Source organism: Danio rerio, chromosome 16, assembly GCF_052040795.2.
Source record: "Danio rerio strain M-AB ecotype USA chromosome 16, GRCz13ab, whole genome shotgun sequence".
Classification (NCBI taxonomy): domain Eukaryota; kingdom Metazoa; phylum Chordata; class Actinopteri; order Cypriniformes; family Danionidae; genus Danio; species Danio rerio.
Window position 1 is genome coordinate 36,942,714 of NC_141036.1, and position 14,300 is coordinate 36,957,013.

Here is a 14,300-nt window from a genome sequence, read left to right on the forward strand (position 1 = left end):
CGGGCGCGGCGGGCAGAAAACGGAGCGGGTTCTCAGGCTAAAACCTGGCGGGTGCGGGCGGAAGCGGGAGCGTTGTCATCCGGAGGTGTGTGTGTGTTTTTGTGTGTGTGTGGTATGGCGAGTACACGACTGTCTCCTTCGTTCGGTTATCCGTGGCACTATCCACTCGCCATAGTGTGGCAGCTAAAATCCACGCCTACACTATCGAGCGCGTATGAACTGTGATTACTTTTTAAATTGCTGATTAGCTATTGGCCATTTCCCTCTCTGACTGAAGGCAGTCGACCAATCGCGACAGACTGTCATCGGTCCAATCAGCGCAGATTAGCTCCGCGCTAAGGAGGGGTTTGGGAACAAATGAACCACTGGACGATTCATACAGGAGTCGCTGGGATAATTAGGTAAAAATAAATGCAGATTATAAGACCATGAAAGTGTTTTTTGACCTTGCATGCATATTAGACTGTTGTTGGAGACCCTTACAACCAAGATATGACCCTATTTCATGTATAATATGGGCTCTTTAATGTCTATGTTTTTGTTCTGTTTTATTTGTGCTATGGTTTGCAATTTGTAATGGGATCTTAATTTTAATTATAATTATTATTTTATTTTTTATTATACAAAGAAAAAATAATAATAAATAAATAAATTAATTAATTAATAAATAAATAAATATATATATATATATATATATATATATATATATATATATATATATATATATATATATATTAATGCATGTGTTTTATTTTATTTTGGCAACATCTCTCTCTTTACTCTGAAGACATTCATTAAGGTACAGGTTATTGTTTTTGATAGTAGCATTGTTGTGAGTGAACAATGGTTTAAGTGTGAAGCTGAGTATCGGTTAGCAGATAATGGCCAGATAATGTTTCAGAAACACATTTGTGTTTGCTGTAAGGCGACTATGAGGGTGACAGTGGTTTGGGCTGGAGATCTGAGCTGTGTGCAGGTAATTAGGGGTTAGGAATTGGAAAGGCATTTTTAAATTATAGTAAAATGGTCTCTAATTATTCTGAAGAAGACCCACTGCAAACCACACATGTCTTGGCTTGAGAAAACAGACAAAATTACAACTATTATTCTTCGATATCTGTCTGACTCGCTGAAGATTTCAACACTCTGTGGTCCAGCTTGTGCTGTTATCCACGATCCTTGAAAATGATCTTTGTTACCTGGCCAACATACTATTTATTAAACATGCTGATGGCATGAAAAACAAATATTCAAAACTGTACATCTGCTGAGTAAAGAGTTTCCACTGCTTACCTCATAAGGGAGTCTGTCAAAGTATCCGTTGGCCAGACTCTGCCTGTTCTCTGCAGTCGAGCGGCAGCACAAGCCTCCTGCTTCGCTGATCTCCTCTTCACTGTCACTCAGATCATTGATGTCGATGACCGGGATCTTATAGAGGGCCAGGATGGGTCTCTCTCGAACTCCTCGCAGGATCACTGCATCCAGCTCAGTGTAGTAGTCCAGCAGAGAGCTGTTGACCTCCAGGCGCAGCAGGTTGGTGGTGAAGCTGATCTGCTTGATATTGGGGGAGAACTGGCGAGCTTGAGGGGTCAAAGCCTTGTTGGGTTTGCCGGACCACAGAACCTCCCACCTGCAAAACATACAACATCATGAGCTGTATTCAAACCCAAAAAAATAGCCATGTACTATATGATCGGAGATAGAGTTATCCCACCATAATTATTTTACCAAATGGTGCAATGAATTTACAAATGTCATTACTGCAATCAAAAATATGCAGAAAATTTCATGTACCAGCTCCAACCCAAAGTTCAGCTCCAACCCTGATCAAACACACCTGAGCCAATTAGGACCTAAACAGCGCTTGATAATTACAGGCAGGTGTGTTTGATATGGTAGTGATTGATATGTAGTGGCACACCTTATAAACCACCTTTTGCAGCTAGTCCAACAACCAGTCTTTGAAAAATGCGGGTAAGACCAAATCATCTTTTAAAAAGGGTTTACTGAAGAAATTTAAAGCAAAAATACAAAAGGCACAATAGACTTGAAATAGCTCGGTCCAAAAAACTGTGTTGCTTCCAACATCCATAGCTGCAATCTGACCTAAACCTACAAAATACTGACATCAAGATGTATTACTGCCCAAAGCCATAAAATGCCAAAAAAAAAAAGGCATTTAAACTATATTAATTGTTAAATTATGCATCTAAGCTAAAACAATCATTATGAATTGTTATTACATTTCAATATCAATTTTCTCCATGTTTTAACCTTTTTAACTAGATTATCATCACAAATGAATTACACATAACTGGCAGTTACAATTACAATTCATGTAAATGGCATTCAGTACAGATTTGGTTGAAATTGTAAACTAAAATGGTCTAATTAAAGGTTAGAGTTTAAAGTTAGTTCTAAAACATAATCATGAATGAATAAAAGTGGTCTACATAACCTAATAACAAGTAATAACATTTGAAACATGAATGCTCTTGCTCCAAGTACCTATTAAATAGACACACTCAAATGCAGCTTCACCATATGATCATTTTAGGGTCCACTTCCCAGCAACATGGGACTAAATCTCAGCAACCCAATTTATAAGTCTACGCCAGGGGTGTCCAAACTTGGTACTTGAGGGCCAGTGTCCTGCATATTTTAGTTCCAACCCCAACTAAACACACCTGAACCAGCTAATCAAGCTGTTTTTAAGTTTACTAGAAACTTCCAGAGAGGTGTGTTGTAGGAAATTGGAGCTAAGCCAAAGGAAAAGTTTCTTTCCTCAGACCATCTACTGTACCTCATGAACAGGTAAATATTCCCCTACTGTGCAATAAACGTGCAATAATTTTTCATATGCACTTGTACACAGCACCGTATAAAAACATACAATGCAATACTTTCTCCATACGCTTGTGTACACAGCACCTTAAAACCTGTATATTTATAAAAAAAACTGTACATACAATTCAAAATTCAGATATTTTTGACTAACTGCATTTCTATTTAATGTTTATCATCTTTTTTTTTTCATATTTATTTTGTGTTGTCTCTTGTCACTTCGTGTACATTTGGAAGCTTCTGTAGGCAAAACAAATTCCTTGTGTGTGAAGTACACCTGGCAATAAAACTGATTCTGATTCTAAACTATGCAGGACCCCGGCCTCCAGGACCGAGTTTGGACACCCCTGGTCTACGCATACTTAAAATTTCATCATTATATAATAATATAATTTTTGGAGCCATATGAACAATGTGTCAACAGCTTATACAACTTGGTTTGGCCAGAAGGTGAACAAAAACTACTAAATACACATAAATAATAGACACCAGTGTTGATGAGCTCATGTGTGAGGGGATTAAGAGGTTCATTCAACTCTGCATTAAATGAGTACAAATATAATTTGTAACTCAAAGTTTTTGGAGAGATAATGTGCAGAGAGTTGACAAGATGAACACATGTGTGTAAAAAACAAACAATCAATCAAACTACTCTTTGTTCTTAAATGTTAATACTCCCATTTTAAAGGCATAGTTCACCCAAAACTGAAAATGTTCTCACTCTTTACTCACCCGCAAGCGGTTTCAATCCCTGTAGGGGGGATACTAAAGAAGATATATTTTTTAAAAGGTAAAAGAAAAAGAAAAAAAACCTGTGCCCATTGACTTCCATAATAGGAAAAACAAATACTATAGCAGCTAATGCTTTCATATTATTGAGATTAGCAGGGGAGTCTTCAGATCACATGAATATTAAGCATGCACAGAGCGGTTAAATCAAGGAATTACTGGGTTTGTTAATCGCCATCTTCGATTTACACTTCCAAGGTTGTAAAAATAAAGTATAAAGATACAATGTGATTGAAAAAAACTGCTGCTCTCCCCACATCTCGCTATGGAAGTCAGTGGTTACAGGTTTTCAGCTTTCGTCAAAATATCCTCTTTAGTGTTCAACAGAAGAAAGAAATTCAAACAGGTTTGGAACAGGTGAAGGCTGCTGTGAATAATGGAGACAGAACTTTCAGTTTTGGTTAAAATATACCTTTACAATATCCATAAGGGGGATTAGAACCAAAAACTTTTCGATTACAAGAACAGTCATTCACATTCAACACTGTACCTCACATCAGTCGGTGGGTTCTGGGAGAAAGGGTTGAGCGAGCACGCCATGATCTTAACAATAGCTCCGGGGTGGTAGGTCTCCAGCACCTCCACTGCTGTGGGATAGACAGGCTCCTCGAAGGCCAGTTCCAAGTAGTCCTGGCTGTGGAAACTGGGTGGCGTACGGCGGAATCGAGGCGTAGAGCTGATACACTGCTCCCACCAGGTTCCATAAGTGCGAAACACAGCAGTCTGGGTGAAGTCTCCTGAGCTCGGGTACACGTTAGGCACTCCTGCTAGGTTCCACATGGTGTAGGACATGCTGTTCTCACTGCCGTAGTGAGAGCTGAAGTCCAGGATCTCCTTGCCGTACTGCTCAACCTCTACAGTCACGGGCAGCGCTGAACGTTGACCTAGCTCCACCGCCCGTCGGCTACCCAACGCTTCGCTGCGCGTCCCGCTCCTGGAGCGTCGCCGTAGACAGATATAGTAAAACATGCTGAGAAGGGTTAGCATAGGAAACATGGAGCAGCAGGGCTGGGTTTGAGTCAGGAAGCACAGCCTGCGTCTCTTCCCTGCACTGTAGCACGACAGGCTCTATACAGCACAGGCTATAGGCCAAGCCGCATGCATGACCTGTGGGTTATAGAGAGACAAACACCCACACAAATATCACACAAGATTGTGAGAACACTACAAAGGAGATCAGTAAGTTCCTCATTCAAGAAACACAAGTTCAATCAAATAAAGGATGAACACTCTTGAATTCAATGACAATTTACTTAAAATTATTACACTAAAGGTCAAAAGTTTGGGGTCTGTAGGATTTTTAAATATTTTGAAATAAGCTTATCCTGCTCACCAAGGCTAGATTTATTTCATCAAAAATACAGTACAAATGGTAAAATAGTGAAATGTTACTGCTCTATAAAATAACTGTTTAAAAGTTGTTTATTATTAAATGTATGCATTTATTCCAGTGATTTTAAAGATGAATTTTCTGCTTCATTACTCCAGTATTTAGAGGCATGTGATCCTTCAGAAATCATTAATATTAATTATTATTATTATTATTAATATTATAATTATTATCAATGGTAATAGTAATAAAAGCAATAATGACTGGAGTAATTATTTGATTTGAAACTACATACAATAATAAAGCAGTTTTTAAACATATTAATAAGTATTTAACAATTTTAAAAAAAAATTTCATTTAATAAATGCCGCCTTGATGAACAGAATAATTTTCTTCCACAAAACTGACCGCAAACTTTTGACTGGTAGTGTATTATTGATAAATACACAGGGTTGCTGCGCTTGTGTTTCACAAATGTGGCCAAATGAGCAATATTTTAAACAAAATAAGTATAACACATCTAAATAATAGACTTGTGCCATCTTATATGTTTGTATGAGAAAATAAAGCTTATGGGTAAGGCCCACATGGAATCTGCGCACTCAGAAACCTACAGATTTTTAGCCCATCATTGAGTCTATGTATTTACTTGTGTGAATGTGTGCAAATTTATATTTATTCCATTTTTTTTCACTAACATTATTGTGATATAATAATAGTAATATTCAAATATTCATATAATTTGTTTACAATACAGTCTGTAAAGTAATATTTTCTGTCTTTTAGTAGATATGTTATATGAGAGACTCGCTTTGTTTACCAAATAAGTGGATCTAATTGGATTTGCATTATAAACACTAAGTACAAGTTAAAAAGCTATTATTTTTTATTTTAAATATTACATTTTAGTTATTTTACTCCTAAAATAATTTTTTTTTTTTACAAAATTCTCAGCAGAAATAGCAAAAAAATGTCCACAGATTTTGTCTGGGCGTACTTATGGGTATCTCATTATTTCTACCTGTTTGCAGGTTGCAAAGAATATCCACAGCAGGATTATTATGTGAACTAAAAATAAATTATTAATTTACTAAATTAGATAAAGCTTAATTCTTACACACAAACAAACACATATAAATACACATATACAATACAGTGCATACGGAAAGTATTCATAGTACTTCACTTTTTCCACATTCTGTTTATGTTGCAGCCTTATTAAATTCATTTTATCTCCTCAAAATTCTACACACAATACCATATAATGACAATGTGAAAAAAAATGTAATTGTTGCAAATTTGTAATAAAAAAAAACCCTGAAAAAACCCATACGCAAGTATTCACAGCCTTTGCTCATTACTTTGTTGATGCACCTTTGGTAGCAATTACAGCCTCAAGTCTTTTTAAATATGATGCCAGAAGCCTGGCACACCTGTCTTTGGGAATTTTTGCCCATTTCTCTTTGCAGTACCACATAAGCTCTATCAGGTTCGATGTGAAGCAAAAGTGTACAGCCCTTTTCAGATCTCGCTGAATGCTGGAGCTCAGACAAAATTACTATTGGGTTATTGATCACCTCCCTGACTAAGGCCCTTCTGCCCTGATCTTAGAGCTTAGATGGCCGGCCAGCTCTAGGAAGAGTCCTGGTGGTTCCAAAAATCTTCCACTTATGGATGATGGAGGTCACTAGGCTCAATGGAACTTTCAGAACAGAAGAAATTTTTTTTTGTAACCTTCCCCAATCCTGTCTTGAAGGTCTACAGACAATTCCTTTGTCTTCATGCTTGGCTTGTGCTTTAATGCACTGTCAACCCTGGGACCTTAAATAAACAGGTGTATGCCTTTTCAAATCATGTCCAGACAACTGAATTGACCACAGGTGAACTTCAATTAAGCTGTTGAAACATCTCAAGAATGATCAGTGCAAACAGAATGTACCTGAGCTCAATTTCGAGCTTCACTGCAAAGGCTGTGAATACTTATGTACATGTGATTTTCAGGTTTTTTATTTTTAATAAATTTGCAACAATTAAAAAAAATCTTTTTTTTCACAATGTCATTATTGGGTATTGTGTGTAGAATGTTGAGGAAATAAATGAATTGAAGCCATTTTAAAATAAGGCTGTAACATAAGAAATGCATGCACTGGATGCACTGTATATTCGTTTAATCCACAGACAAGGAAACAGAATGTCATAATGTGTAATTTACTTCACATAAACTGTATCTAATTACTGCCATGATTCAGTCTAACTGCAACTTCTTCCTGCCGAGAAAGATTCATAAGAATAATGACTTGTCATTTCTTTGTTCTTGTTAAGGCAATACATTTTGACAAGCGCTCCTTCACTTCCAATAACTGTACATTCGGTTGTTTTAAGCTAACACGGTGACATTAAACTATGCAATTAACGTTAGTGGCACTAATCTACATCAAAATAAAAAATGTATACAATAAACAACAAAGCCAGTCAATATGAACAGTGACCAAACATGGCGAGTTAAAGAAATAGCCCACACCAAAATATTTAGTTTAACTCAACGTTAAGTTAAATCAGAATTTCAAAAATCGTTTACACATCTTCAAATTTTTACGCTTTCTCAAATAAAGGGAAGAAATGTTAATTTTTGGGGTTGAGCTATTGCTTTAATGTTAGCCTGAAAGCTGTTGTTAATTATTACTAGCACTGTCATCAACATGTCGTTAGATTTGAGCCATATCTGGCGTTTTATTTGATCGAAACGTTAAAACTGTAATCTGAAAAGGGGAAGTGTTAGCGATGAGCTATAGAGTTCATCAGGTTGGGTTAAGAATCGGCTGAATATTAACGCAGGCTGTCATGCCACAACGCACTGACAAACTTACAAACAACGACAACTTACAGGTGATGCAATGGTGTGTTGGAGTGTTGTGCTGAGTGTGTCCTGCGCTCTCGATCCATCTCTCACTGCTGCTGTCATTGCTCGCACATTCCTCACTGTTCACGCCGAATATAAACATCCGCTTCACCTCCGCGCTATGTATTATGGGAAGTGGAGTTTAGCAACCACACGACACCCGACATAATGTTTAATTCTTAAACTTTAATAATTCTAGTAGAGCTCAAACATTTTTTACCTGAATTTGGAGCTTACAGCAGAGTAAAATTTGGTGTTTTATCCAGGCTATTTTCGCTTCATACAATATATAATTAGCTAAACCAACGTTTCAAGGAAAGTTTGCTCGCTCGACCATATTTGTTACTTCAGGAATACAAGACAAACATACAAAACATTTTACAGGCTGCTTTAATCCTTATTAAAATATATTACATAAATTGTAATTGACTGATATCAAAATTTTGGAAAATTACTAGTGAAAAAAAACATTTATGATTACTACTAATGATTTTTCTAATTGAAGTTGCATATAGTGTGATTTAGGTCTGTTAAGTTTTGTACAGTGGCAAAGAGAGCTCAAAAGTGCTGCAGGTTAAGACGACAAATTAAAAAAACATTCCTTCATTCATTAATTTTTCTCTTTGGCTTAGTCCCTTTATTAATCTGGGGACGCAACAGCGGAATCAACCGCCAACTTGTCCATGTTTTATGCAGCGGATGCCCTTCCAGCTGCAACCTATCACTGAGAAACATCCATACACACTCATTCACATACATGCAATATGGACAATTTAGCTTACCCAATTCACCTGTACCGCATGTCTTTGAACTTGTGGCGAAACCGGACCACCGGTAGGAAACCTGTGTGAACATGGGGAGAACATGCAAACTCCATACAGAAATGCCAACTGACACAGCCGAGGATAGAACTAGCAAGATTTGGTTTATCAAGTTATTACTAATCATGGATAATTAATGCTTTAATTTATAATTCTGTTTATTAATTAAACTTATTAAAAGAGTGTGTGTATTAGTAACATTTTTTACATCAATGTTCTCATTCGATTTTACTTCTCTCATTATTACACTTTGGTGTGACACAAAATAATTTAGTGAATAATGACGACTTTAAAAAGTTAAGCTGGAATTTCCAGCAGTCTAAAGAATCTTGGTTTGATTAGTCTGGCTTGTCAAAATTATGATAAAGTATTATGAAAAATAGTGATAAAACTGAATACAAAATAAAGAAAGAACTATACACACAAATTACTATGCATAATTATGCCAAGATAAATTATTCACAGACTAAAGAGAACATCTTTTTTTTTTTTAAATAAATAATCCTTTGAGCCTATTATTCACCACATGAGCTTGTGGCATTCAGTTGATCATGAAAATAGCCAAAGACTAACAATTTAATAATACGGAATAAGGGGACAAACAAAAACTATCCAAACATTTCAAAGAAAAATAATAACATAAAAGAAAATTATATTTTTGTAAAGTATTGTATAATTCTATATATGTGAAAAGGTCAGATGCAAAAACCTCTAAATGTCTCTAAAACTTCTTTACATTTTTCTTAGGCCCATATAGTTTCAATTTTATGGTGATTAATAGGTTCATTTAATTGTTTTTGCATCTGAATACAGTGCTCAACATATATGAATAAAGCACCCTCTCATTTTATTTAATATTTACTATTGGAAGCTTTACAATATTACATTTGTGCATTACATTAGATTAGTCAGTACTGAAGCTAAATCTGGAGCTTATCTAACAAAATAACTAACCCTAGCCCTAACCCAAATTTATGTTATAGAAAAATATTAAATACAAATAAAATAAAATAATAAAAAATCAATAGAAACAAAAAATATATAAAATTTTGTAGTTTTTAAAAAACATTTTTTGCAATATTTTAATATTTAAAATCTATCTTTCTATTTAGAAAGACATTTGGTTAGTTAAATTTTATTTTAATAAATATATCTGTTTAATAAATCAGTTTTGTTCAAATGCACAAAAAAGGGGGGTCAGGTGGTTTGAAAGACCCACCCCACACTGATAAAAGGTCCGGAATTTGTCCCATATATGCCTACAAAGGCTTCCAATGAATGCAAATAATTATTTTTCATGAGTTCAACATCCAACTGTGTAAGAAAACATACACTATGATGAAAGTGATATCTTTCACTACAAGTAGCCCAACTTTTATTCTGAATCTTAGACCTTATTCTTAAAAGAAAAAAATGCTTTCCAATAAAAAGGACCAAACGTTAATTTGAACACTAATTAGGCTATTTTTGTTTTCCATGAATTTTTAAACTTTTTTTGCAGAAGAGACTAGAACAATTGTCAAGCTCTTCATTATTAATATCATTATGTTTTCATGTTTTATTATTCAAAAGGCCAAATCAAATTAAGTTTGTTATTTGCCCAAGAAGTGGCAATAGGCTAGTTTTTTTCCCCATTTAAAACTTTAACAGACTCATTTTATTATATGATGTAACACAATTGTTTTTTTTTTAAGTATTTTTATATATTTTTTAAGTATTTATATATTTCTTTATTCGATATCTTGAACATGTTTTTTGTTACCTCAAAAAGTGTGGTTATGATGACCACAATGATGACAAGCTAAACCAGCAAAAAAAATATATAGTGTTTAAAATATCCCTTAAATGCAGTACTTAAACGTCATAATTCAATCGAAAATGTTATACAACAGCAAAAACGTACATTTTTTGAGAAAAAAAGAACCACCGCTTCCCGCTGGCGGCCTTCGGGCCTGTATATACAATCTAAATCATCATTAAAATAATTGCCATTGGTATTTTTTTGGAAAAGTTAACCAAATATATTAATATTTATATTAAACATTATTAGATGTAAATAATAATTTAAACTTTTTTTCTCCTTCAATGTAAGAACCCCCATCTCTTTGTAGTCTGAAGAAAGAGATTGTTTTGATGTTGTGAATAATACATTTGTCTGTTGGAATTGCCTGAGAATGTGGCGATTGTGACATTTATTTGATGGTAAATGGCCGCGTTCCCTCGTGCCCCGTCCTGCTGGCCTCTCCGGCGGACTGAAGGCAGAGCCGCTGGCTGTCCATCACGGCTCACACAGGCAAACAGATGCAGAGCTCCACGTCTTGGCTGGCATTTGCATCGATGAATGACTTGTCCAGTGGGTTTGTCTCATGGGTGAACTGAAGGCCCATTGTCACCACAAAGAGCAGCGAGTCTCGGTGGAGGCGTCAGCAGGCAATCACAGGCCAAACTCTCATTAGGACTCAAGCCGAGGACAATTGATTTTGAATAACAGGTTTCCTGCAGATTGACGCTTTATTTTATCCTGAAAAAGATGCTTTTGTACATGGTAAAAGACTGATTTCATAATTGCTATATCAGTTTTTGACGTCTGCTTGAATATTTTAGATTATTAAAAGAAAAAAGTGTCAGTTTCTGCGCTGATGACATTCTATCATTTTGTTAGAAATATATTTGGTTCTTTTGTGATCAACTGACCAAGAACAAATTAGGGGGTCAATGAGAACACAAAGGCTGTTAGAGGGGGAGGCTTTTTGGTATTCACTCTGCAATATATTAATCCTGTAATGTAAAGTAATATTAAGTCAGAAATAAAAAATGTAAAAAAATTTTTTTTTAATTAAATTAAATTAAACATAACAAAAAAAATACATTTAAAAATAAAATAAAGTTATTATAAACAATAAAATGAAAAAAATAATAAAAATAAATTCATTAATAAAATAAAATGAAACATAACAAAATAAAATTGTTATTATATGAAGAATAATAATATTATAATGATAAAATAATAATGATAAAATAAATAAACAATTAAATTATTAAATAACAAAATGACATTAAATTAAATTAAACAACAAAATGAAATTAAACAAACTTCTATAAAGAATAAAATAATATGAATAAATAATTCAATTAATTAAACTTAACTAAATAAAATACATTTAAAAATAAAATAGTTATTGTATAAAGAATAATATAAATAATATAATAAAATAAATTAAATTAAATTAAATTATAAAATAACTTAAAATGAAATTAAACATAACAAAAAATAAAGTTATTATACAAATAATAAAATTATTTAAATAAAATTAAATAATAAAAAATAAATAATAAAATAAATTAATAATGAAATTAAATTATAAAATAACAAAATTAAATTAAACTACAAATTAAAATAAAATAAAGGTATTTAAACATAATATAAATATTAAAATAAAACAATAAAATAAAACAATAAATAAACTAAATAAAACATAACAAAATAAAACAAGTTATATAAAGAATAAAATAAATAATAAAATTAAACAAAATTAAACATAACCAAATAAAATACATTTAAAAAGAAAAGAAAATAGTTAAAGAACTAAATAATATAAATTAGAATAAAATAAATAATAAAATTGAAATAAATTATAAAATAGCAAAACTCAATTCAGCAACAAAATAAAATAATATAGTTATATAAAAAACAAAATAATATAAATTCTAAAATAATAAAATAAATCTAAAATAAATTTAATAAAATCTTAAAATAACAAAATAAATTAAACATAAAAAACAGTTATATACATAACGAAATAGCCTAAATGATAAAATTAAAGTAAACAACTAAATAAAACAAAATACATTTAAAAATAAAATAAAGTTATTATATAAATAATAAAATAATTTAAATTATAAAATTAAATTATAAAATAAATAAATAATAAAATCTAATTAAACATAATAAAATAAAATCCATTAAAAAAATTATAAAAAAGTTATTTCATAAAGATAATAAATGAACACAGCAGATTAAAGGAAAATGAGTATTTACAAACAACCCAGAAGTCTAAAACAAATGAAAGATATATGATAAAAATAGAGGGAAAAGAATATGGAAATTATACTTTTTATTATGGTAATCTGTATAATGAACAATGAAGTCAGTGATTCAAATAAAATAAAAATCAGGTTTGTAAACAACACATCTTTTTTATAGTGATCTAAGTAAAGGACAATACAGTGAATAGGACATTATAAAATAAAATCGTATTAAATTAAATGACAAATTAAGAGGCAGTGAATTTTAGAAAGAAAATAGAAGAAAGTTTATGAACAAACATATATACAGTTATATTCATCTACAGTAATCTAAACAGGGCAATCCAGTCAGTCAGTGATAAAAAAAATGAAACAGAAATACAGGAGGAAACCTTGAGGCAGTGGATCATTTATGAAGAAAGAGTGTTAAAAAGAGGCCTTTGGAAGAACTGACAGGAAGAAGGTTGCCGGTGTTGAGTCTGTTAGCCTCCAGCTTGACTGACAGTGTGATCAGCTGTCAGCTCCTGCAGCCTCCACCGACAGGCCTCCTGTCTTCTGTCAGCCCTCAGTAACACACACACACACACACACACACACACACACAAACACACACACACACACACACACACACACACACACACACACACACACACACACACACACACACACACACACACACACACACACACACCAAAGCCCTATCCTCCCTCCGACCCAGCTGTCAAAAAGAGCACAGCTAAATAATGAATCTGGCCATATTCCTTGAAGGAGAGGCGGAGGGGAGGAGAAGCAAAGACTGCGGATCCTCGAGGGAAAACCAAATACAAACCTCAGTCCATTTAATCCCTCTCTTCACTGCCGCAGAGGAACAAGACAACAGCAGCAACAGAAATCCAGCTCTCCCTCCATCAGCTGTCATGAAGAAGAGCCGCCGTGACATTATCCTCTCGCCGCCCATCACAGAGCACTCGGCTGATGCTAAGCTCACTGAAGAAAGAGGAAAACAAGAGCAGATCGCTTTACTGAGATATAATGACGCTCAAGGTTTAGACTGACTGCTTCTGCATGAATGTACTTTTGCCATTTGAAGGCATCTGAAGTTATGAACTATGACTTGAATATCTTCTTAACCAGGAACTTCTGTTCTTTAAAACGTTTAAAAAAGAGCCAACATTTGATTTTGAACTACTTGTAAAGGGATTTTGTACCATTAAATTGTAATAAATTAATAAAATAAAATGTAAAGTATATCATTAAATACAATTGCAGCTTAATACATGCTAATGATTAAAACAGCAGTTAAAATAAATATTGAAAGCATCATGATTTTTTCCTGGTAAATATATTTCTAAATGCATGGACCCAGATTTCAGTAAAAACCCAAACAATCAACAAAAAAAAAAATGATAAATTCAGAAAATGTTGTTATGTGTTATAACAATGGAATAACACAAGGAGAAAGTACTGAACTACTGAAATGTATTTCATGCTTTGTATAAAAGACTTTGTGCTTAATGACAGCTTCAAGATGCATTAAGTCTAAAAAACTTGACTCTTCTGGGGGTCTCATCTGAACTCAGATCTTTAGTTC

The 14,300-nt window shown here is 33.4% G+C and overlaps 2 protein-coding genes across 4 annotated transcripts in view; one reads left to right on the forward strand and one right to left on the reverse strand.

The window, feature by feature from the left end:
* Positions 1 to 7,963, reverse strand: part of fbxl4 (F-box and leucine-rich repeat protein 4) — a 420,342-nt gene extending 412,379 nt beyond the window's left edge. For 2 of the 3 annotated variants that reach the window (XR_015510400.1, XR_015510401.1), the window contains exons 1-3: positions 7,848 to 7,963; positions 4,124 to 4,740; positions 1,294 to 1,630 (exon numbers count right to left, since the gene is read on the reverse strand). Coding sequence is in view for 1 of the 3 variants with exons in the window: in NM_001007315.3 (NP_001007316.3) it covers positions 1,294 to 1,630; positions 4,124 to 4,629 (843 nt within the window). In the remaining 2 variants the exon portion in view is untranslated. 3 annotated transcript variants of the gene reach the window in all.
* pou3f2b (POU class 3 homeobox 2b) overlaps positions 1 to 14,091 on the forward strand; it is a 343,731-nt gene extending 329,640 nt beyond the window's left edge. Inside the window, exon 13 of the mRNA XM_087285087.1 lies at positions 13,574 to 14,091. Within this exon, the coding sequence (XP_087141213.1) occupies positions 13,574 to 13,646 (73 nt within the window). The 3' untranslated portion in view covers positions 13,647 to 14,091. The remainder of the gene's footprint in view (positions 1 to 13,573) is intronic.
* Positions 14,092 to 14,300: the final 209 nt, after the last annotated feature.